Source organism: Palaemon carinicauda, chromosome 36 (genome assembly GCF_036898095.1).
Source record: "Palaemon carinicauda isolate YSFRI2023 chromosome 36, ASM3689809v2, whole genome shotgun sequence".
Classification (NCBI taxonomy): Eukaryota; Metazoa; Arthropoda; class Malacostraca; order Decapoda; family Palaemonidae; genus Palaemon; species Palaemon carinicauda.
In genome coordinates this window covers 71,733,476-71,760,449 of record NC_090760.1, presented here as the reverse complement: position 1 = coordinate 71,760,449, position 26,974 = coordinate 71,733,476, and the positions used below count along the sequence as shown (strand labels likewise).

At 37.4% G+C, this 26,974-nt stretch overlaps 1 protein-coding gene across 3 annotated transcripts in view; it reads right to left on the bottom strand.

Annotated features, from left to right (window-relative positions):
• Positions 1-26,974, bottom strand: part of LOC137628900 (WAS/WASL-interacting protein family member 1-like) — a 69,204-nt gene that overhangs the window by 5,802 nt on the left and 36,428 nt on the right. For 2 of the 3 annotated variants that reach the window (XM_068360164.1, XM_068360163.1), the window contains 7 exons: positions 22,367-22,485; positions 20,408-20,539; positions 16,867-17,016; positions 12,920-13,270; positions 10,191-10,245; positions 5,047-5,145; positions 2,271-2,327 (listed from right to left, as the gene is read on the bottom strand). In XM_068360164.1, the coding sequence (XP_068216265.1) occupies positions 2,271-2,327; positions 5,047-5,145; positions 10,191-10,245; positions 12,920-13,270; positions 16,867-17,016; positions 20,408-20,539; positions 22,367-22,485 (963 nt within the window). The remainder of the gene's footprint in view (positions 1-2,270; positions 2,328-5,046; positions 5,146-10,190; positions 10,246-12,919; positions 13,271-16,866; positions 17,017-20,407; positions 20,540-22,366; positions 22,486-26,974) is intronic. The other variant, XM_068360165.1, reaches the window with a different exon arrangement.

Here is a 26,974-nt window from a genome sequence, read left to right as displayed (position 1 = left end):
TTTCAAGATATCCTTCAATTGATCCACTTTATCACAGATTTCTGTTAGAATCAATTACAGAGTCCTTTGCTAGAACACATGCCTTGGTACTATAAACTTTTTCCCAAGTCTTAAGGAAGCCTGACTTCGACCACGGATTTCACTCGTTGTCAAAAATAAACTTCAAAATTAAATATCAGAAAATTTTACCACACACCACTGTATATGTAATGTCCTTCCTATATGAGGTTTCCTGCTCAAGTTTTTAAAAATTCAGTCTATTTGGTACTTATGTATTGTTCTACAAAGGTTGATTTTATTACAATCCTTGCTGTGTGAGCATCTCATTTTATCAAACTTCTCTTAAAGATATGATCCCAGGAAGGCAACTTTAGTGATGTATTATTTTACTGTATGTAATTAGTCAAAATTGTTGTTAAAAGATCTCTTCTCATTAACAGTAATTTAAAACATCCGAATAGCACAATACTTGAGGTCTTTGCACTGATCATCTTTTAGTTCAGTTCTCGTCAAGAGCATTTCCTCGGAAACAATTATTTTTCAATAGATGTAAAATCGACTACCGAAACTCTACAAACCATTACGAGGTTTGAAAGAATCGATAATCTTAAGCTCAACATATAGCCACAACGACTTACTGCCCTTTAATACTATAGATACCAGTGGTCCTTCTTCACAAAATCTTTAAAGAGGATTCCCTCTTTTTACTTCTACAATGGTAATTCATGTTTAGGTAGGAATGGCGGACATTTAATGTGTAGAAGAGCCGAGAAATACTCTTAAATGCCTTCATAATATCTGATAGTAAGTCTGCGTGCTACAACTGGCCACATCTCGCTAATTACTTCACTTTTTCAAAGTAATCAAGTAGTTTCCATAGAACACTTGAGAACTCGACACCTTAACATACACATTTTGCTGTTAAGCTTTTAAAATCATGGTGTAATCTCTCTGGAAGAATATATGTGCTCCATGAATTTTAATTTTGAGGGAAAATTTGCATTTTAATGACACTATGCACGACCATTTAGTGCAAAAATAAATCTGAATAATCAAAGTGAGGAAAGAAACAAACCAGATTCTTCTAAGGAAACAAAATCATTCTGAAATCTCCACCTAAATATAAATGTTCCCAACTGCATATTTCCCAAAATATTTATAAAAATTGCTTGTGGTATATTCACTGTAAATGAATACACTAAATTGACAAATCTCAGCCTTAGCTGCTATATGTTTTGGTGTTTTGGACTAGATTCGGTTAATAGCATAAATTCTCGAACAGTACAGGGAAATTACTAGTAATGTGGTTAGTATTCAGCAACAATAACAATCCGTTTGATTCATCTACAGCTGGTATCAATTGTTATTTTCAGTAAAACTTACAAATCTCAGCAACAAAACAACCTGTAAAATTGAGGAAATCACAAACAACACAAGTATTGTAATATCTAGACAGGCAATTTAAGTAGATAAAAAAATAACATGCAACAGCAGTTTTGCTCATTTTTTGTCACACAACACTTTCACACAATATAAAAAAAATTCAAGTTTCTCAAGGCTCAAAACTTATGCATTGGGAAAAAACATTAGTATTAAAGAATGGACCTTCAGACAATGTGGGCTTTATGTCCAAGATAAGAATTAATATCAGATCAAAAAGGGCAGCAATCAGGGCTGCCGAAACGTGGAATTTACGTCATCGATACGGCTAATCTGCTCCACATCTTGATCAAGTGTGGAATGTGGAATCCGAGTGTTAATAAATTCCACACTTTGTAAAGAGATGATGTATGTCGATTAAAATGTAATAAATAATTAATATGAGTGTTTTATTACTTATTTTCCCCGTGATATCTATATAAAAATTACAATAGTTGTAAAGTCTATGAAAGTGTGGATGCTATGGGACTAGGAGGCTCAGTGGAGTTCAGCGCTTGATGTTGCCGACTCACTGAAAGACTGATTCTTGAATCAGTGTTGTGGAGTTGCCTAGTGTGGAGAATACGGCAGCCCTGATCTCATTCCAACGTACGCAAACCAGACTTGCATATTTAAAATGCACACGTTTTCATAACTTTAGGGCATCCTTTGATATTGGAGCTGCCCTTTTTCATTCAAGAGACCTCAAAAATACAAATTAAGTTTCAAGCATAAATATTCTAAGAGCAAAAGAAGCAGGCAACCAATCTACCAGCCAATTATGAACAGTTGAAAACCAAGGGGTATATACACTAGCAGCTCAATCCACTCCATGCAACTATCTATCTTGCCTTCTGCTGCGACACTATGCAGTTGAATATAAGAACTATGAAGGTAGAAAGGAATATCTGAAAAAAGGATGAATCATTTTTGTATAAGGCATTTATTTCAAGTTATATATGAAAAATAATCAAACTGGATTACCATCACTGTACATTTGAACATATTCCCTAAATGTAGAAGAAAATCGGGGTTACAGTCCTTTGCAATCCGTTAATAATTATGTGATAAATTACTTAACCAATTAGCCTAAATTTAACTTGTCTGATAACATCCCTTAGCAATTATCTTACAACAAACATTTCTTGGCTATACTCAAGTTAAAGTATTCATTTAAATAAATGAAATGAAGGCCACGCTCCCCCCCCCCCCCCAAAAAAAAAGAGAGAGAGAGAGAGAGAGAGAGAGAGAGAGAGAGAGAGAAAATATATATATATATCTTAGTAAAGACCAGACAACACTAAAAATCTAAGGAAAATAATCCTGAAAAAATTTACATAAATTATCAATCACATATTACTATGATGCATACAAATCTTTATGTGCTATTTGTTACATAATAAAGAGGGAAAAATAAAGGAAAGCTACTGTGTCAGGTCCTTCATTTCATTATATTTGGCAACTATCATGATTCATATTTATTAATAAAAATAAAAAACTTAAATCATGAGAGCAAATTGTGATGAGAGAGTGAATACTGTTCTAGTCATTATGACTAAATTATTTTACAAACCTTCAGAAATTGTTCAAACAAAACTTAAAAAGCTTATCAAAGTGAGTTTTATGCAAGTACAAATGCCATACAAGTTCTTTCTTGCTGCATTACAAAAGACACCAAAACATAACATTTATGAACAAGGAAAAACTTGGACATATGTGGCGAGTTCATATCTAACCCCACAAAAACTCTTAAGCTTCCCGGGTGTCAATCAAGCTCAAATGTTTATGGCATCAAGGGCTCCAAGACCCAACATCTTTCTCATAGAAAACAGAAGTTTCCCAAAACGACCTGGAGTACTCTCGCCATCGAACACAGCCTTGTGGTACGCTCATCTTAACAGTAAAGGCACCATGCTTTAAATCTTTGGATTGTTCCCATGAAAAAAAAATTCATTTCTGAACTGTTAATAAAAATAAGTTTAAATTATAATAATGCCTAAATTTCTCTCCCACAAACTCTTCACTCAAAATTGGGATTTTCCCAGTAAAAAGTTGCATACCAACATTACTAAATGGGATTCCTGCAGCTAACATTTGTTAACTGGATTCTTATATAACACAGCGTATGAATATTCTGCACTAAACAAGGAATGACTGAAAGGACTAAATCTTTTAGAGAGCACTCTTGTTTCTTTTGAGTCTCCCAAATTAATACGATTATCAACGGTATTCTCATTGGTAATGAAATGCCAAACGACTAAGATAAACCTATTTACTTTTACATAAACTCCAATACAATACTGACTTATATCTTGAACCAAAACACTAAATTTTGTGTAGCATAAATTATCTTTGTGGATGAAGTTAGAAAACCTAAAAGTCTAAGAATTTTACAATAACTAATTGCCTGGGCATGCTATGTCTAACGTATGAGAAAAATGAGTGACTAACCTATACACATTAATTAACAGCAAACAAGTTCATTGAACATTAATAACAAATTTACATCTAATCAGTAATTATAACCTTCCTTCCCGTCAAATCTACATAATAAACGAACATCAACACCGGCCACTTGGGAGCACTTCCTCAAAAGAAATATTTTTTTTTTTTAAATACTAAATCCTAAATATTAATATCAATCCAAAACTTCTATAACCTGCATAGGGCTGTTGTTTCCTCAGGGTGGACAACTACTAAAAGCTTAACGGTTACGGAGCGACTCAAAGGGAGGTATTATATTTTATTAAACATCACTTCAGATTCGCATCACTCTTCTTCTAACGACTCAACTGCTACGTTCTAAAAAAGACAGGATCCAAATTTCTGGGGGAAAATTATGCAATACAAAGCCTTAAATACTGTGGTTTCCAGTCTGGGTTTGCAATGGTTATAATTCAAAATGACTCTACTAAAAGTTTTCAAAATGCACACGAGCATGTCTACGCTGAAGATGACATACACACCTTTTTCATGGACAGCATTACATATCAATAAATAACAATTGAAGCATTGAAAATTATTATCTCAATGAGAACCAGTGAGTAAAATAAACTGTGCTGGGCACTTAAGCTTAGTCATTAGGTAAACCAACAGGTCAAATCTCGACTAATTCATGAGCAGTGACACCGTAGGAATACTAATTTCATAAACTGCAATGAAAACGGTAAATATTCACTGTAAATACGACACTGCAGAATGTCTTATCCAAAGTACACATGAAACAGTTAATATCATTCATTGAATTGCCAATATATGAACACTGTTGTGACTTTGAATTTCACATTTAATAAACTCAAAACATCCAAAAATCACCCGGGAAAATCATCCTTTTACAAAAGGATTTATTAAATAAAAGACACTGTTAAACAAGCACTTTTACCAGTAATAACACATGCATAAGACTCGACTTATTCACATAACTTTTTAGCAAGATCACTTTTCCTTTAACCAATGAATATATTCCAAAAGAAAAGAGTATATATATATATGTCATGCAGGGATGTTAGCCAATCAAACCTACTCCACTACGTAGTAGTAAAAGCAAAACATGCTGTTTGAGGTGGTGCAATTAATAACGGCTAGGAGCCTCCGGGGGAAGCACGTTAGGACGAACGGGTTTCTTACCGTTCTTGCTGGGGTACGTCTTCGTGCAGCTCTCGTATATGAGGGGATAAGGAAAATCCTGAGCCGAGTGAAAACTGTATTTGCTTTCAAAGTCGCCACCTGAAAATAACGACGGTTGAAGTTAACACAATATTTAGTTCACTTGGCAGTTGCATCTAGAAGGTCCCGTACTTATAAATATTCAAAGTTAAAACACAAATCTGAACTATCATAAATCTCAGATCTTGTATCAAAAGATTGCATACTTTAATCATTTGTAAGATTTATTTTATATGAAATGGGACAATTTTGTTGACTTAAATAGCTGGAAATCATAAGCTTGGGGGTCAGGTTAGGTCAAAATTCAACAAAGAGTTTCTTTGAACTTCTTGGAACTTATTTTGTAATCAAGGACCTTCTGTAATATGAATTACTTGCAAAAGGGGTAATAAAATATATGTATGAAATTATGAATAAAAAAAATATCTTAAATAATAAAAGGAATTCAATCATAAAAAGTACTCAAATATATAGTCATGAATAGTTCTAAATCTAGTTCAAGAATATATCCAAGAGAGAGGATTCTTAATGAATTAGTACTCAAATATAACGGTTGGAATTTGTAAGCCAAGCACTAAGGAAACATATTAAAATACAATGGCAGCTGCTGCTTTTAAACTTATTTCATCAAAATAATAAATTCTGGCAAAAAAACTTCGGATCCAATTTAAACTCTTAATAATAAGATCTTATTTATTAATAAATTGTTTAATTGGACCATTTCATTAACACACTTTCCTCTCAAAAAAACTGGCCATGTGGGTGCGTTCTGAACAGGCCTTGGAGTCAACTGCTGCCGTATAAATTACTAGTTTACAAAAATTGACAATTGCCTAAATGTTTAGTTAAAGTGTCGCACTGAAACTCAGGTTATTCACTAAACATTAATTTATCAAGTGAATGTAAACTAATCAGCAACCAATTAACACTGGCGTAACTTATTTAAAGTAGTTTTACTTGGGTTTTAGATGATAAAATTTTGATGTCTTCATGCACAAGGATACAGCATATTCAATCGTTTATACTTTGTGGGATGACAACTTAATCTGATGGACAATGATTATTTCCCCACTAATGTTTCTGTATCAAACAGAATGGCGCAAGTCACTCATCATCGTTTATATATAACAGAGCTGTTTAAATATTAATGATCTTAGGAAGTTTCATATTCATTATTCGTTACTTTTTATGTTTATTTCCCTATTTCCTTTCCTCATTGGGCTATCTTTTTCTGTTGGAGCCCTTGGGCTTATAGCACCCTGCTTCTCTAACTAGCTTAACTAGTGGTATTAATACTTCTTAACAGTAGCAGCTCCAGAGACCATAACATTACATACCACATCCACACCTAACCTACATTATTTCTTTAAACATATTGTTCCAATTGATTAATTCAAGTAGAGGTAGTACAATCCTCTTGCCTTTTCAAAAATCCTACACACATTTTCCTGCTCTTTAGCATTAATGTCAAGTACAACTGAATTCTAGTAATGGTGAACTATAAGTCAAACAAAGCAACTACAGATGATAAAATACAACTAATCAACCTAGAAATTAAAAACACCATACTATAGTAGCCTACAATAAATTAAAAAATAACAAAATCAATATAAGAATTTCTTTGCTATGCACCATTAGAATGTTGGAAACCGGAGTATGGTAGTTCTTTGTAAGTCGCCTAATTGTTAAACTGTGCGGAGTATAGTCTAACAAGAGAAAATATCAAGCCTCATATAAGAGCAATGGTAGAATCCTTGACCCAATGGCTTCATTCAAATTATAGCAATAAAGTACTCTTCTACATCAATTTCTGAGAGACAGTTATTACCATTGCATAGTAAAAATTCTAATGAATTGGTCTAAAGGTAATTCTAACAATATTTAACATAAAAATTCTTTGTTTGAAAATTCAAGTGTCATTTATTCTACTCTACTTCGATCTATTCAATATGGACCACGCAACAGATCATCCATAAATACAAGAAAAAATATTTCTTATAGAATTCAAGCACTTTCTTCTCCTTAGAAGCTAATTCATTATAACCATTCAAATATTTGTCCATTCCTTCTTACAAGATAATGATCTAAGCAAGGAAAGGAACAATATCAACGACATATGTTTGTTCGAATAATTTTAAACTGTTCCATGGCAATGTAATACTGCTCTACTTTTAAGTCTGCTGGCATAAAAGTACCACTTTAAGTCCCCTGCAACAGTCTAAGGAAAATTTAAATGATCTGTAAAGTTAACAAACTAACCCTACAAAAAATAACTATGAGAAGGATCATAAAAAACAAAGAACTACTTTCCAAATGAGTTAACCCTTTTACCCACAAAGGACATACTGGTACATTTCACAAAAGTCATCCCTTTACTCCCATGGACGTACCGGTACGTCCTTGCAAAAAAATGCTATAAAATATTTTTTTTTTTCATATTTTTTATAATTTTTTTTAGAAAATTCAGGCATTTTCCAAGAGAATGAGACCAACCTGACCTCTCTCTGACAAAAATTAAGGTTTTTAGAGCAATTTAAAAAAAAAATATACTGCAAAATGTGCTGGGAAAAAAATAACCCCCTGGGGGTTAAGGGTTGGAAATTTCCAAATAGCCTGGGGGTAAAAGGGTTAATAGCAGAATTCAATACTGTACTACAGTATAGTTAACTAATTTACAAATTCCTTATACTACATGATGAAATTCTAATCCACATAAAGGAGTACGACCAGCTAATTATTCTTACAGCGCCAGCTTCATAAAAAAGGGGTATAGAGCTACCAACTGGCTGAGCTTGGAGGGATAACTCTTGTATATAAAGTATTTCACACTTACAATAAATAAGATTTTGATATGCCCGATAGAGGTCAATATATAACATGTAAGCCTCATAAACTGGGCCCAGGGACAGAAGAAAGCGTGAGAATAAAAAGGATGTAAATATTTCTTATTAATTCATGAAACACAAGTCGATAATACTTCTGACTCTACGGGTGGACATTAAACATATTTCAGAAATGTCAGGCATGTAAAAGATGTACAAAAAATAAAATGAGAGAGTATAGACTTTCCTTGAGTTTTGGGGGTGAATAAGATTGAATCTTTACATAATAAGGATCCATTACCTAATTAGATATTCATTTTGTTCAGCTCAAATTTGAGCTGGGGAATAAAATATTGCCCTTAATGTTATTTCTCTCTCAATTAAAATAAATAAGGAATTACAGAAAATATATACTATACTAAATAATCACTAAATAGTAATTTGACCAGACTACATAAAAGTATTGGTCCAAAAGATTTCCTCTGATGTTGCACTAATAATTGAAAATCTAATTATACATAGTAAAGGTCCGAATTGAATTCTGAATTTGAACAAAGTTACTCGGTGATAAGGTCCGTGAGGCCAATCAGCATGGATTTTGAAGAGAGAAAAGCCATGTTTAACTGGATGAACATTCATCATCATCATGGGCTTTAAAAATTTATTTAGAACCATAAATTTCTGTCACTGATCAACATGGTTGAAAACTCAAGTTAAGTTTACACTAACAACCCCAAAAGAAGATTTAATAGTAAAACTTTCAATCCTTTGTCTGACAGCTTTAAACTTAAAACAACTAAAGTTTCCGTAATAGGCCTACCAAAAATATAAGCGGTCGAAATAGACGATAAAATCTACAATAACAAACATGTATCCTCAAGTTTAGGAAAATTATGGATTATGACTAAACCAAAAAGAAAAAAAAAGTTAGGAAAACTGTACAAATTTCTAAATGCAAAACTGAAAAGCAAAATAAAAAACAAAAATTATTTCTTAAAAAGTACATGCATACAGATGAGAATAAAATCCTGTAACTAAAAAAAAAAAAAAAAAAAAACAATAGTTAAAAGTGCAGACAGTCCAGGTACTATTTATAAGAGAGGTCATTCAACCTAACGTACTCCAAAATAACTTACAACATTCCCAAAACTCGTGAGCAATTATTCATATTAGACTACAACTAAACATAATTCAAAATAGAAATGTTTTCACACAAAATGTTTAAATAAAATAAAATCTACCAGTGAGCAATTCAGTATAAAGTCAAAATTATTTCCAAATGAGCAACTTATAAAGTGACAAGCAAGAAAGAAGTGATGCCTGGAAATCGCACAAGAAACTGATGGCCACTGAGGAGCTGCATTTTAATAAAAAATTGGCTTATTTATATCTAAATGCTTCATAATGGCAACCAAACATTGTTTTATAACTTTGAGTAAAAAAAAAAAAAAATTTAATCTGAACACTGTGAAGGGCACAAGAGAATTGACCTATCTAATAATATTAATACATACTTCAAACTAAGGCTGCCGCACCTTATGTTTTAAACCAATACCTGAAGAAGAATTCAAAATGGTCTTCACATACCACTATATTACACCAAATAACCTGATTGGATTCCAGATATCAAGTGAATTAAGACATGAACCTTCTAAAATATAAAGATCACTATAATGCTTCGCACCACCACCTCACGGAGTGTGTTTATAATACTGTACTATACATTTACTGTATAATCCTTCCTACAATAAAGATAAAAAGAAAAGAATAACTATTAAAAACATATGAGCAATTCAAAGTCTTTTAAATTAAATTAAATAACTTCTTCCTCTTCAATTGGCTCCTCTAAAATTTCCTCCTTCTCTTTCTTAGCTTCAGTTTCCTTCTTCTTCTTCTGACTAGATTTCTTTGTCTTAGGTTTGCAAGCAGTGAAGCACGTAACCTTCCTCTCTTTCCTAGCATCCCCAAACCTGGCGGCGGCGGCCCCACGACTGAGTGTGTAATGATTGCACTCGGGGCAATCGCCCGCTTCGAGAGCCATCTCGTTTTCGCAAGCCTCGCAGTTCAGGGGACTGACCTCCTGCACTTCGTAGGCACAGGCCGCGCAGTCCACCGACTGACTGCGCATGTAATGGGGAGAAGGGCTGGTGTCCCTGATGTCCATGGACTGTGTGTATCCGGAATAATAGGAACCATCGTCGCACAGAGCATTGCGAGAGCCCTTAGATTCACGGGAGAGTCTGGGAGGAAGGGTGTTAAAGTGGCCAGGGTAGCTGGGCTTACCTGACTGACGTGACGAAATTCTGTCGGGAGGCTGGGGTGGTGAAACATCAGGAGGCTGTAACAAAAAAATATATATTCAGAGTACAGTACACATTATACATACTGTAGGTAAATAACTATTATAGGATGTATTTAAAGGTTGTTACTATTCTTACATTATTTTATTTTAATTGTTCTTTTCCTTTTTAGTTTATTTCCTTTCCTCACAGGACTATTCTTCCTTGTTGGAGCCCTTGGGCTTGTAGCATCTAGCTTTTCCAACTAAGGTTGTAGCTTGGCTAGGAGTAATAATAATAATAATAATAATAACAACGATGATGATAGTAATAATAATACCGACTGTAGATACAATGAGGAGCTATCAAAAGTTTTAAATCAGTCCGAAATGTCACTTCACAGCACTGCATTTCTTAACTTTACACTGGTGTTATTTATGTCGGCATAAAAACTTGATGGCTATTCCAGTACACCTTTAATGTCTGAATTACTAATACAGTAGTATTAATTTCAATAAACTCGAGCTTAAGTTTCCATCTTACCAAATGAACTCTAGGATATCTGAAGCAAGAGTTTCATTCATTATCAGCATTTAAATACTAATACAGTGGTTCTTCAACCAAGAAAAAAAAATCTACTTAATACACAGCTAGACTGTACATATACAAACAGCATGATGGATGAAAGGCAGAAGGAACAATAAGAAAGTATTCCTGAAAATATGACTTTACAGACTTTTTGATGAAACTATTACTAACTTCATAAAGTGGATCACAAACTTTTTGATGTAAGGAGAGAATACAGTAAATCACATATACAAACAGCATGATGGATGAAAGGCAGAAGGAACAATAAGAAAGTATTCCTGAAAATATGACTTTACAGACTTTTTGATGAAACTATTACTAACTTCATAAAGTGGATCACAAACTTTTTGATGTAAGGAGAGAATACAGTAAATCACAAAAAATTTTCAATAGAGCTTTCTATGTTTAAAGATTCAAAAGTTGAGAACAATAAATGAATCAGTTAATATTTTTGTATGAATAGTTTGCCACTGAATAACAAATATTCCTCCAATTAAAAGGCACCAATACATCTTCCCTTGCATTTCTGAGGGTTAATCCTTGGAATCCTGATGGTCAATCGTTGGCATTCTGAGGGTTAAAACTTGGAATTCTGAGGGTTAAACCTTGGAATTCTGAGGGTTAAACCTTGGAATTCTGAGGGTTAATCGTTGGCATTCTGAGGGTTAATCCTTGGAATTCTGAGGGTTAAACCTTGGAATTCTGAGGGTTAAAACTTGGAATTCTGAGGGTTAAACCTTGCATTTCTGAGGGTTAAACCTTGGAATTCTGAGGAATTGACCAACTGTAAAATTTCATCAATCATACTTTTAGGTGAAGCAGATCTGACTAAGAGAACGAATGGTTATCTGAATATTTTCAATATTCAAGAATACCTCATGGTTGAAAATCTTTACACAATACTAGAAATCCCAAATTATTTTTTTAATTATTCTTGAAATGACATTACAAAATATTCTCAACTTTCAAACATTTGGAGATAAATACAAAACCAACCGAAATCATTAATCTTAGATATTGTATCAAAAATTCATAATGAAATACTGTAATCAAAACAATATATAATTTAATATTATTATTACTTTCTAAGCTACAACCCTAGTTGGAAAAGCACAATGCTATAAGCCCAGGGGCTCCAACAGGGAAAATAGCCCAGTGAGGAAAGGAAAAAAGGAAAACTTAAATACCTTAAGAGTAAAAACATTAAAATAAATATCTTCTATGTAAACTATATAAACTTTAACAAAAGAAGAGGAAGAGAAATTAGATAGAATAGTGTGCCAGAGTGTACCCTCAAGCAAGAGAACTCTAACCCAAGACAGTGGAAGACCATGGTACAGAGGCTATGACACTACCCAGGACTAGAGAACAATGGTTTGATTTTGCAGTGCCCTTCTCCTCGAAGAGTTGCTTACCATAGCTAAAGAGTCTCTTCTACCCTTACTAAGAGGAAAGTGCCCATTGAACAATTACAGTGCAGTAACCACTTGGGTGAAGAATTATTTGGTAATCTCAGTGTTGTCGGGTGTATGAGGACAGTGGCGAATATGTAAAGAATAGGCCAGACTATTCTGTGTATGTGTAGGCAAAGGGAAAATGAACCGTGACCAGAGAGAAGGAGCCAATGTAGTACTATCTTGCCAGCCAAAAGACGCCATAACTCTTTAGCGGTAGTATCTCAAGTAAAAAGACAACATTTGCAATATGAAACGGGATTTTGTTGACTTTTGTAGCTAAAAATCATAGGTATGTGAGTTGAGTGAAGCCTAGCCTAGGGAACAATTTAACAAAATACAACTTAGAAACAGCTTCTTGGAACCTATTAAGTTTGTAAGTTGAGAGACTTTCTGTAAAATACAATCAAATTTTTAGAAAGAATTTTAACCCTTTCGCCCCCAAAGGACGTACCGGTACGTTCTTGCAAAACACTGTTATTTACATGTTTTTGATAATTTTATGAGAAACTTCATGCATTTTCCAAAAGAATGAGACCAACCTGACCTCTCTATGACAAAAATTAAGGCTGTTAGAGCAATTTAAAAAAAATATATAGCAAAATGTGCTCGAAATTTAACCTTACCTTGGGGGTAAAAGGGTTAATCTTCTTAGTAACTGTACTAAAGTATCCATAAACCAGGCTCTTACCTCTGGCTTCGGTCTGTGTGGTGGAGGCGGGGGAGGCTGGATTGGGGGAGGGGGCGCCGGAACCATTGGCCTGCTTGGTGGAGGGGGAGGAGGTTGTGAAGGGGCGGTCATCTTGATTCCCCCCGCTCGCCCCACGGTTACTGGCCGAACGTGTCCAAAGTGTGATTCACCCGACCTGTTGTGATGCGAAGCTGGAAGTGTATGCGTCATGGTTGACGAAAAGGTGCTCTCCTCTCTTGAAAAACGACTATTTTCGGCGCTAAAATCACATTCGGTCGAGCTCCTGAACTCGCGCATGCTATTTGTTCTACTTGCAGGTCTATTGGAATGAGGTGGAGTGCTTCCATTTGGCTGAAAAAAATAAAAAGAAAAAAAGTCAATTAAGCTTGTTGAACCTTGGAATCCTGAAGGCGAACCTTGGTGAAATCCTGAGGGTCGAACCTTGAAATTCAGAGGTTTGAACCTTTGAACCTTGGAATTCTGAGGGTTGAACCTTGGAATTCTGAAGGTTGAACCCTGTAATTCTGAGAGTTAAACCTTAGAATTCTAAGGAATTTACCACACCAAATTTCTAAAGAACTAAAAATCTATTAAGATCAAACAGAACGATACTTTAATAACCAATAAAAACAAAATATTACCATATTTGACAGCCTATAGGATGCACTTTTTTTTCCCCAAAATTTTGGCTAACAAAAAAATCGCCCCGAGTCTTATACATCGTAGGTAAAGTTTGAGACCTACCGTCGGCTTACGCTTATGTAATCCAGCTTACGCAAGGTACTTTCACCTGCAATAATCTTCATGCAACATTGCTGGTATTATTGTATTATTATCGGTGGTTTAAAAATGAATACATTAAAATGAAAGCCATTTAAACTGAAATATTGTGACTTTCATTTATAAACATCTGCTGACAAAATGAGAACATCAAGTTTTGGTTGCGTTCTTAGCAATATTTTAACTTCCACTTTCCTTAGCCTTCGATCATTTTAATGGTATCATTAATAACGGTAGTAATCAAATTTAGATTAGCATTTTTATTTTTCATTAAAAATCCACAATGATTCGAATTATCCTCACTCTTTCTCCAATCAGGCACCATCTTCTCTGTGCCATCATACTATCATTAGCGGTAGTTTGTTATTGTTGACTAAACACAAACAAAATGGCTTTTCTGTTCTTTGCCGTGTAGAAATGTTTAGGGATATGGCAAGTAAAATATCTGTAATAACATCTTAACTAAAAGCTCTTAGTATTGTTAGTTATCACTTGAATGTGTAAATGCGTTTGTTTGTTCATTAGGATTGGCGATGAAACGCAAACAAAATAACATTTTCTGTTCTAGGCAGCATTTATTAGGAAAAACGATATAGATTCACTCTTATTTCAATTATTTTGAATTACTAAGGATGAAGAAAAACAATATTAATAACATTATTATTTCATAACCAATACTTGGTAAGATATCTGTTGCTGCAAAAGCTAACTTATACAGGTGTAAATGCATTCGTTTATTAGTTATAATCGGTGATGAAACGTAAACAAAGCAATGGTTGCGTGTTTAGCAAAAGCACGATATAAAATTGTTATTTATTCAATTTATTTAGGATTTTTAACCATACAACAAAAGCTAGCCTATGCACTAATGGTTGCCTTATACGCGGAAATATACGATAGGTTTCTGCAATGTACAGCTGGACTATTTTCAACAATATATGCTTAAATACACTAAAACTGTTTTCCTGAATCTGACCTGCTGAAATGAGGTTGAGCCTTATATGCCCATGCGTCTTACAGGCTGTCAAATATGTTAACTTGCCTCTCATGTACTACGAGGTACTTACCATAGATATTTTTCCATTTAAATTACCAGGTTCCACGAAGTAAAACCATGTGAGTGCAGTGAATCAAGAAATGGCACATTGCAAGAAACTTCTTATAGAAGTTAAAATAATTATCGGTAAAGTTCTACAAGTTTCTTAAAAATGCTTGTATAAAGCACCTAGGTTAGGAGAGGTATTAAGACTTTAAAATTCTGGTTATATAAAAATTTACGGTTCAACGTACAAGTCTCCCGATGACTCAACTTTCAAAGTACACCTTTATGAGAACAAGAGAACGCAACCAAAGCAAGATAAAACTGTAGTACCCAACAGTATAACGCACTTTCATTTTGCCAACAATCACGTATGTGATAGTGGCTGGAAGGTGGTCTGCCGGATGTCCAGGAAATCAGATAACAGTTTTCATGTCAACCACTAAAGGATGACAGATAAGATATGAAAAATATTCATGTTGATAGTGAGCTTATGGCTGCTTGTGAAAATATCCCCAACTTTACTTCATTACATTGCAGCAATTATGGAAGTTGAAGTAAACTTTAACGTACGTTATGTCCGGATCTAGTTTTTACGAACACTAACAAACTTCAATTATTTCTTGAAAGCATTGTAGGTAAGTTTTTTGAACAGCGATTAACCATACAATTTCTAATTATTTACTTTAGATCTTGTACATAAATACTATAATTAGGTCAATGTTTACTTGTCGGCAATTTCAAATTAAATCATCCAGATTTCCTTTTTGCTTACCCACTTTCAGACAAATCTTCAAACAACAGTGACACTTCCTGTTGGAATTTGGCATTTGTTATAAAAGTAAATCCTCTTTGCAGCTAGTATCAAAAGTGGTTCATAGGCCCACCATATTATTCATTCTACTTATACCTCTAATGGTAAATTTCATGATGTATGCCGATGTCATTGCTACCTTTATCATTTCTAGTTGCGAGATTTTGATGTTAATAAATTGAGTAAGACAAAATCTTATCCAAACTAGAATTAATAGAATTAATTGATAAACTGAAAAAAAAAAAACCCTGCAAAATCAACCTCTTGATTTGCTACCTCTTAGAAGAGCAAAGTATTAAAAGTAAAAGGAGGATTTAAGATGCCTCCATGTACCAATGTAAAATCACTGCTGAAGCTATCGTGGCTACAATACAGTGACACCTAATTCAACAGGAGAAATAAAATAATGGTCATCAAATCTCTTGAATTCAATGAAACTTTTAGGACACAAAACACAGAACTCATGAGCTGTATATATGCAAATTAAAAGCAAATACCCCTTAGAGAGAAGAGCTGACAATATCAAGACTTCTAATTTATTCAATCTAATTCTCGTAATACAGAAACAGGAATGTGACCATATAATCATCATATTTCTTATCCATGAAGAGGACACATTCTTAAAGAACTAGCTAGGATTAAAACCTTGTCTGCATGCTTTAACCAAACAATGTAAATATGAAACCAGATGGAAGACTTCAAAGAAAATAAACCCAAATTTTGACACAGTCAGTGCATGCATGGTGCTTCAATGCAACTTAAAGCCAAACTATTCCCAACAGAGGGTTGCCAAGTCCTCAAAAAGACGACAATTAGCATGTGATGATTTTTCAAAACATTCTCACATGATGAACATATATCACAAGCACAAGTGATTTCAATCAATGTAAATATCACCCACGAATGGCATTTAATACAGAATTCCATCTTGGGAATATATATCCACTTGGAATTCATTTTATGGTAACAGATTCTGGCCGGGTGGAGATTCGAACCCCCAGGAATTCGACAGGAATATGTACGGGGACTTGTCATAAAATTTTATCTCTCTTGATAGCTCAGTCGGTATAGTCCCTGCAGGCATGGTTTCCAGCCAAACAGGTGGGGGTTCGAATCTCCACCCGGCCAGAAGCTGTTACCATAAAATGAATTCCAAGTGGATATATATTCCCAAGATAGAATTCGGTATTAAATGCTATTCATGGGTGATATTTACATTCTCACACGATGTTTCAAGTAGGACAAATAGGGGCATGCAGGGCATTAACAGCAAGAACCAAATAAATTGCAACAAAGGCTCTACAATGCACTTACTTGTACTACTGGCGACTTTGGTGGGGGTAGCGGCTTGGTAGTACTAGGTGGTATCGGTGGTGCAGGTTTATTCCCCACACTAGGTTTGCATACTAAATTAGGCTTGGGTTGAAGGGTCGGGTGACCGCCGCTTTTTATTGGATTTAAATCCTGGTGAATCAAAATATTAAATGTAAGCCTTCTACATTCTCAGGTGAATGGGGTATATCTCTGTGATTCAAAACAGTGAGTAGATACACTAAAATCGAGCACAGCTTTCTAGCATATTATATACACACACTAGATTATAAATTGATCTTTTCGATGTAGCTCAATATACTTGTACTTATTGCAAAATATGTAACTATGTGAAAATAGTGAATTTCTACAATAAAACTAAACTAAATTACTCAACTAAAGAGAAAGAAAAATGACTAACTCAGATATACAGAACAAATTTATATTTAGGGCATATTAACATGTTTATAAACAATTTCAATTTCAACACTTAACTACGTAAAGAAAATCAACAGTTGTCCCAGATGAGTAAATTAAAGAAATTAAATAATAATTAAGGATTATTTCTAAAATAAGCTCACTATTGATACAGCAAATCAGTAGTTTTAACCAAACTACAAATTAGGATACATTTTTATACAGTTGGCTACACTGAGGAGATTGTATTTTCTACACAAATAGATTGCATCATGAAGCATTCAACAGTTTCAAATAAGATTTGCCCGAAAGAAGAATACACAATAAATTCGATTCTTTAAAAAGAACACTACAGTCAAAATACACAAAGTTTCAAATTATTTGCATTATAGGTGAATAAATCATAATTTCTATTGCGGCTGACATTTTTGAATGAGCACCGGCCTGTTAATGCACTCTAAAGTTTCTTTTAATGTTTCCTGTATGTATTCAATTAGGTTGACACCTAAACGTAGGTTCAATATTAAATGTTCCACATGATACATTAAGTGCAAAGGCATCTAAGAAGTATAATTTCATTTTCATAGTTGAGCAGCTGGCGATGTATTTCCAAAATATTCCTTGATGCTAAGATATTTAAATAAGACCTTGACCGATTAAAAATTACTTGATACTTTCCACAAGCTTCACAACGGGTCTTGTGTATGGATCATGAAATGAAATCAGCTGTTGTGGGTTTATAAATAATAAAGTGTGTTAGGAGAGCTGGTCAAACCATTTTCTGTACACCCTCTAAATGCAGTGTAACGAATATACTCTTCAATTTTATACCTAGTGATTTTTTTCCCCCAAGTTGAACCTTCCCCTGTATGCAACTTGGAGTGTATACTTATTAGATTTTTCTTCTTTCTTACCATTATCCCTACATTAAGGGGTTGGTTACATGATGCACCTTCTCAAATGCCTTCTATCAAAGGCATCCTCTTCCACCAAACCTCTTCTCTATGCCTCCCTCTCGATCTCCTCCTAACAGGTTTCTCCCAAGCTCTCCTCACTCCCTCCCCACCATCCATCCTCATTACATGTCCACACCATCTCTGTCATGACACACTTATAACCTCTATAATCTTTACTACACCTGCCATTCTTCTTCACCATTTTCCAATTTTTCAAGCAGTGATATTCCCATAATACAGTACACCCCAACATTTTCATCTCTGTTCCCTAGATTCTTTGATAGCAAATCTTTCAAAAGCATATGAACTTCTTCAAAAGTAAATTAATCAGTATCTGATAAGAATGTTTAGTGAAGACCATTCTATTTCAATAAAACATAGAAACCTATCTTGGAAAGGATTCACCTCACAGAGATGCATTTATGACAAACTATTTATATCTATGCATAATAAAACTTCAAACATTAGGGACTGCTTATATAAAAAAAGGAGACTACCAATTTCTTTTTTCTTGTCATCCTAGTTTACTGAAATCAAAATGATCAGAAAATATTCAATAGTTACAAATCAATTTACTATAGCTAGTTATTCCTCTACACTTCCTGGGATAGGAAGGATGATGTGAAGAGAATAGGTTAAGTGGATGAGAATGTTTTGGAGAGGGCCCTGCATTAGGAAACCGACCCCTTATTGTAGGGATAATGGTGGGAAAGATGACGGCAACTCTGGGATTGGATCATCCGTAGTAACGGCTGCAGGCAATGTAGAAAAATGAATATATTTCTTTTAATTCCTTTTTAAAAGTAGGTGTTTCATTTCTATACTGGGGTTAAACTCTTTCAATATTTTTTGCTTGAAGTGCAACCTTCCATCTTCAGCATCAAGAAACAGTCAATCATTAATGAGAATTAATACTTTAGCTGCTATTGGCATTTCCTGCAATGTTTGCAAGGCAGTAATTGGTTTTAAATTTTCTGGAACAGCATCATTATTATCATTGTATGGTACTTTTAAGTGATCTATTAAGAGAAGATACTAAGATAGTCAGCTCAAAATGTTTATTGTAAATAATTAAATCCAATTCATTACTTTTTCAGATCCCAATTTATCAAGACCTCATGCCCCACATTTTTTTTTATCAAATTCTTTCCCGTTTTAACTAAGAATATAACATCTTTGCAAGAAGTCAAGGTCAGGTTAAGACATAAAGGAACCATTAAATCGCCAAAGAAATGAATAATCATCCTTCCTGGCAAATAAAATATGAAAATAAGCTTCTCCCAATAAATGGATTAAGATATTCATTTACCTTCAAGACAATGCAGCACATTATCTGAATTTTCTCTTCTTAACATTTTGATTCTAGAATGGCACCTATTAAAATTTTCATAATTCTTTTCCTTAACGAGGGACTTTGGCCTTAATCAGGGTCCTGAATCCTTTTCATTTACTTCTTATCATTGGTCGGGTAACTATCAACAAAAAGACCTGGTTGTGGTAACCCAACGGAAGCATACCAGCCTGGTGTTTTGCCAGACTCGAGTTCAAGACCTGTTCAAGCTTAATGGTTTTAGTGTCTGCACCCTCACCATCTTTTTGAGTAAAGGATGGGTGGTTTGGGGGAGCCTTGATGTCTACCTTATTGCCTTATTTTTTGTTTGGGTTCCCCCAGGTCCCTCAGTGTGAGGCACCTCGTATATCCACCAGAGAGTTGCTAATGCATCTTCCGGTGTATTTTGCATCTTCCAGTCTTGGATGGTCTGGGATGCATCTTAGGTATTTATCAAGCTTATTCTTAAACACATCTACGCTCACTCCTGATATGTTTCTTAGATGAGCTGGCAGCGCATTAAATAGTCGCTGCATTATCGACGCTGGTGCGTAGTGGATTAATGTCCTGTGCGCCTTCCTGAGTTTACCTACCAAGTCATGTGCAGCCAATGCCTGGCCAGAGCTTTTGATGAAGAGGGGGATTGGGTGCTGATCATAATGTATATATAGTCATTCTTTAGGGCATTGTCACTGTCCCTTGCCTCTGCCATTCATGAGAGAGAGAGATAAATGAATAAATAAGTAAAATAGAAGCAAAGTCACATCAATTTACACTACTGAAAACCTGTCTGTAATGCTAAAGAAGCTACTTAAATGACAAAAATATAAGGTTCACTTACGTTCGGTCTGGGCTTACTAACAGGACTAGGAGGTTCGGGAAGGGGTCCTCTCGGAGACGGCCTGTCGCCGGGAAAGATAGGTTTCCGCGTGGCTGGAGGTGGCGGAGGGGCGGGACTACTCTTAATACTAGGCTGCAAAGGGATCGATAATCGTAGGTTATACAAAAGCATAAAGATATTGAGTACCTGGTAATGTAAACTTAATGGGTACTTACAAAAGCCTAAAAAACTTGAGTACAGAAAGTCTTCAACTTAGAAACTTGATGAGTTTGAAGAAGCGGTTTAAGTTGAATTTTGTTACATTTTGATCAAGGGTAAGCTTCAACTAACTTGCATACATATGATTTTCAGCTGCAAAAGTCAACAAATAGTCTGGTTTAATATTGCAAATGTTGTGTTCTTTAATGCATTAAATTATATATTGATTAATTACAGTATTTTATTACAACCGTTGATACAATATTTCAGTTGGATTTGCGTTTGCAGCTCCCAATGTTTGCAATTTGAGGACCTTCTGTACGTGGTAACAAACTCAGTACTGTACTGTGCCAAAGCAAATATTCTGCCTGCCATATAATGCTTAATTTGCAAGCCACAAAGGCAATTCCAATGCACTATCTAGAATTATAATAAAATTGCAATTTAGAGTTTTTTTTTCACCATAAAGCTAGCTGTGCCGGTTAGGAACTCTGTACGTATAAGGATACTTATACAGTATATTAACTTTCTGCTGTTGGAACTCAAATCATTGAATTAAAAGAACGTAAGATAATAAGATGTCTAATTTAAGAGACTAGTATACAGTATTTAGTTGACCTTAGCAATACTGTATTTGCAGTTATATAGAGTAGGTAGTCTTTGGATAGTAACTATTCTGAAGAGCAGACTATAAATACACTGACGGTACTTATCTTTACATTCTCTGTCCATTCTTTATGGTTCCAACAACTTTGATACACTTTAATGCAAGTTAGTTCTAATATTCTTAAAGGAAGATCCAACTCAAATTATGCTACCTAGTATATAAAACTTTTCCTAGGAGAAAAGTAAATAATACTTTTATTTGAGGCTATATTCATTACAGTGGTTCTAGCACAATAATATTAAAATTACATTACTACATGTACAAAAAAAAAAAAAACTCAAGAAATAAGCTATTTCAGTTTGCATGGATACTTTGGTTACTTGGATATTCATACAGCACAACTGCAGTTTTATTATGCATTTTACCCTGTATTTTAATCTTTGAAAGACTGTATTATAGAACTATACAATAAGCCATACCAATCTATTCTCATAAACTCCTTGCCCGAGTTGATCACAGAGACTTTCGTAACACTTAAATTTCCCATTAGAATGTGTTGTTTTATTTCATTATCAACATTTTCATTATTATTACTACAGTATTTATGAAACTTCCTGAAATGATTACAAAGCACAACAACTGTAAGTGGAGGTATGAAACGAAAATACGTCTAACAGCTATTTTTCACGACTGAATGCATCAGCGAAAAAAAAAAAATGCCATTTCATTTCCAACAATTTACATTTACCATTTTCGGATATCGTTTCCTTTTACATGATAGAATGCATAATAGAACTACACCTGTTGTACTGTATAAATTTCCAATAAAACAAATTCTAAATGCATTTACAGATGTAAACAGTTCAAACAAAAAAAAATGACCAATTATTGGAGGAGCTTACCTTTCACTATGAAAACAAAATTTCTAAGGCACCCAATAGTGTTCAAAATTATTCTCTCTAATAACTCTCCAACAACATTGATGAAAGAATCATGATACCCTAGATAGAAATACCAACAACTATGTTGAAAACACAAATTAAAGAACTCCTGTAATTAAGAAATTCTTTTCCAAAGGTTAAAATTCGATCATTTACGATCAACATCAGAAATCCTGCCCTAATGATGTTCAGCTACTGTCATTGCCTTATTACCTTTGGACTAGGAGGTATATCATTAGTGGAAACTTCGGACTCTGTTGATAAATCACGATGAGGCACACTTGGAGCAGGCTTCCTTCCTGGGGGTAGTAATGGGCCGCTACTGCCTATGGCTGCAAATGAAATGTCAAAAAAAAAGAGTGAAACCTTCGCTCGAGACGATTACGTGATAACGGTTAAAAACTATACCGTAAAACTTAATTTATTACATAAAAAGAATGAAAATGGACCACAACTGAATGATATTAACAAAAGGATGGCAAATCGTTTTTCATTTCTGCGTTGTATCTATATTTGTATATATATTCATCAACAACAAATGCAGCCACTTCTAGTCCTCAGTCAAGTCTAGGGTTTGGCCATTTTCATCTCCACGTTGGTAACTGCAGATTGGTGATGGTGGGAGAATTTAGTCTGATTGATCACAGCAAACCAACCTGGTATAAGTGGGTCCGACTAGTACAGCTTTGCTGATCATGGCGATACACAAACCCTTTCACCACGTTAAAGTATCGCCACTCAAAATGGCATTTATTAAGTATATAAATATGTACACAGTACGGTATATATTTATAAAAAAATGACAAATTCGAAGATAATTTGTATTTTTCCTAACCATACAAACCTTAGCTATTTACAAAGGGTTTACTTTTAGCGCAGCTGAAATGACGAGCCAATAGTTTTTAACGAGGGTTAATTACCCCCGCGCTAGTTAGCGGGGGGTGGGGAAGGGTAGCTTGCTACCCCTCCCCCCTCCACACACCGGTGACTTGCTTCACTTCACTTAGAGGTAGGACTTGACTTGGGGGTCAGGGATGGCGGGCACATATGTGTAAATAGCTAAGGTTTGTATGGTTAGGAAAAATACAAATTATCTTCGAATTTGTCATTTGTTCCGTAACCGAAATACAAACCACGCTATTTACAAAGGGTGACTTACCCCTTAGGAAGGGTGGAAAGTCCCCAGCCTTACTGACTTCGGCTTGCCCGGGGGCTCGATCCCTTAGTGAGCAGCACTAGAGAGAGGGAGCCCCTGTACCTCACAGGTTCCTAGCATCGCTAGGAACGAGTGGCCTACATAAGTAGTGTGAGGAGGAGAGTGTGACTCGTCCTATGAAGTTGACCTTGAGACCTTCAGATAGGAATTCTAGGATAGGACGTTCCCCATACCACCTCGTCAGGGTATGGGAGACGCAACAGTATTAAGCTTAATACTAGGAGCACAAAGAAGCATGGGTTACCTGCAGAGGTCGAGGTCAGCTATGCGAGGACCAGGATGCTGCTTCCCCAAGAGAGGGGAGAATGAAGAAAGAAGTAAGGGTCAGACATACTCTTTCATTCACACAGACTAAGACCGGGTAACAACGCCCTCAACCTACTGCTACTTGTCCAAAAAGGAGCCTGAGGTTAGACCAGCTGTTGTGCAGCCACCACAGGGCCGATAGAGAACGTATCGAGGCTCCTGTGGGTCACGTCTTGCAGGTAGTGGGCTGTGAAGGTCGTTTGACGCTTCCAGACCCCCGCTTGAAGTACCTGCGTCACAGAGAAGTTTCTCTTGAAGGCCAGGGATGTAGCAATACCCCTGACATCGTGGGCCCGAGGGCGACGTGACGGAGGAGGGTCAGGATTCAGGGCATGGTGGATAACCCTTCGAATCCAAGCAGAGATGGTGTTCCTTGTGACCCTCCTCTTTGTCCTGCCTGTGCTCACAAACAAAGCTCGCACATGAGGACGGACTGCAGCCGTTCTCTTCAAGTAGTACCTCAGACACCTCACTGGGCATAGTAGCAGCTGGTCTGGGTCGTTTGTTACAGAACGGAGACTCGCGATCCTGAAAGAGTCGAACCGAGGATCCGGCACTCCAGGATTCTGAGTCTTGGCCACAAACTCAGGGACGAACCTGAACGTTACCTCCCCCCATCCCCTTGAATGGGCGATGTCGTACGAGAGACCATGAAGTTCACTAACTCGCTTGGCCGAGGCCAAGGCGAGTAGGAAAGCCGTCTTCCAAGACAGGTGGCGATCGGAGGCCTGGCGTAATGGCTCGAAGGGAGGTCTCTTGAGAGACCTGAGAACTCGAACCACGTTCCAAGGAGGGGGTCTCACTTCCGACTGGGGGCAGGTAAGCTCATAGCTACGTATGAGTAAAGAGAGTTCTAGCGATGAAGAAATATCCACGCCCTTCAATCTGAAGGCCAAGCTTAAGGCTGAGCGATAGCCTTTCACTGCCGAGACAGAAAGGCGCATTTCTTCTCGCAGATACACAAGGAAGTCCGCTATTGCTGGAATAGTGGCATCGAGTGGAGAGATACCCCTTCCACGACACCAACCACAAAAGACTCTCCACTTCGCTTGGTAGACTCCCTCAGAGGACCTTCGCAGGTGCCGAGACATTCTCTCCGCAACCTGTTGCGAAAAGCCTCTCTCCGCGAGGAGACGCTGGATAGTCTCCAGGCGTGAAGCCGAAGCGAGGCTACGGCCCTGTGAGGGACACCGGAGTGGGGTTGTCTGAGAAGCTCGTGTCGTGGAGGAAGCTCCCTTGGGAGTTCCGTCAGGAGTTGCAGAAGGTCCGGAAACCATTCCGCGTGATGCCATAGCGGAGCTACTAGAGTCATGGAACAGTTGACCGATAGTCTGGTCCTGTTGAGCACCCTTCTCATCAGACAGAATGGTGGGAAGGCGTACACGTCGATGTTGTCCCACCGTTGCTGGAAAGCATCTTGCCAGAGTGCCTTGGGGTCCGGGACTGGTGAGCAGTACAGGGGCAGCTTGAAGTTCAAGGCTGTCGCGAACAAGTCCACCGTCGGGGAACCCCACAAAGTCAGGACTTTGTTGGCTATCTGGCTATCTGAGGATCCAAAGACCACTCGGTACTCACTATCTGCGAAGCCCTGCTCAGACTGTCGGCGAGCACATTCCTCTTGCCAGGAATGAAGCGAGCTGATAGTGTTATCGAGTGGGTTTCGGTCCACCTCAGAGTCTCTACTGCAAGATGGGATAGCTGTTGCGAAAAAGTGCCTCCCTGCTTGTTGATATAAGCCACTACCGTGGTGTTGTCGCTCATCACCACCACGGAGTGACCCGCCAGGAACCGTTGGAACTGTTGAAGGGCCAGAAAGACGGCCTTCAATTCTAGCAGGTTGATGTGTAGGCACTTTTCTGATTCTGACCAAAGGCCTGAGGCCCTCTGGTTCAGAACGTGCGCCCCCCACCCTTCTTTTGACGCGTCCGAAAACAGAGTCAATTCCGGGGGAAGGACGAGAAGACTCACTCCCTTTCGCAGGTTCTCGTCGGCCAGCCACCACCGCAAGTCCGTCTGTTCCAGAGACCCCATTGGGATCAGAGTGTCCGGGGAATCGGATCCTTGATTCCACCGGGACTTGAGCCGCCATTGAAGGGATCTCATCCTGAGGCGGCTGTTTGGAACCAGACGGGCCAGGGAGGATAGGTGGCCCAAGAGACGCAACCACGATTGGGCGGGGAGTTCTTTTCGCCTGAGGAAAGGTTCCGCCACCCTCCTCAGCCTTGCTATCCGGTCGTCTGATGGAAAGGCTTTGTGGAGATTGGTGTCTATTAGCATGCCTAGATAAACCAGTCGCTGGGACGGCTGCAGAGAGGACTTCTCGAGGTTTACCACGATCCCCAGATCCTGGCAAAGATCTAGAAGCCTGTCTCGGTGTCGAAGAAGGGTCGACTCCGAGTCTGCTAGGATCAGCCAATCGTCTAGGTAACGAAGGAGACGAATGCCGTTCCTGTGCGCCCAAGTCGAAATCAGGGTGAACACTCTGGTGAACACCTGAGGAGCTGTGGAGAGACCGAAACACAGCACCTTGAACTGGTAGATCTTGTTGTCTAGGCAGAATCTCAGGTACTTCCTGGAAGACGGATGGATTGGGATCTGGAAGTACGCATCCTTTAGATCCAGTGTACACATGAAGTCTTGTGGTCTCACCGCAAGTCTGACTGTGTCTGCTGTCTCCATGCTGAACTGGGTTTGTTTGACAAACCTGTTCAGAGCCGAGAGATCGATGACGGGTCTCCAGTCTCCAGTAGCCTTCTTTACAAGAAAGAGTCGACTGAAGAAGCCTGGAGAGCCGTCCACGACCTCCTGGAGAGCACCCTTCTCGAACATGGTCTTGACTTCGGCCTGAAGGGCCAGCCCCTTTGCCGATCCCATGGCATAGGAGCTCAACGACACTGGATTCGCTGTCAGGGGAGGTTGAGATGACGTGAACGGGACGCGATAACCTTGGCCGATCACCGAGATCGTCCAAGCATCGGCCCCGAGATGTTGCCACCTGCGGGCGCAACGCTGAAGGCATCCCCCCACAGGTGGACACGCAGGGGGACTGCCACCCCTAGGGCTTGCGGCCGCGGCCGCCACCCCTAGAAGTCTTGCCTCCCCTGGAGGACTTACCACCCCTCTTGACCTTGGCTGGAAAGGGCTGGGGCTTAGACACCACTTTCTTAGCTGCCGGTGCCTGTTTTGGAGCCTTACGAGGCTGTTGCTGCTGTTGTGGCGGGGCTGGAGGCTTATAGGGCCGAGTTGTAAGGGCCCTGTGGAGGAGGGAGTCCGTGCTGGATTTCCTCCACCTCTCAGCT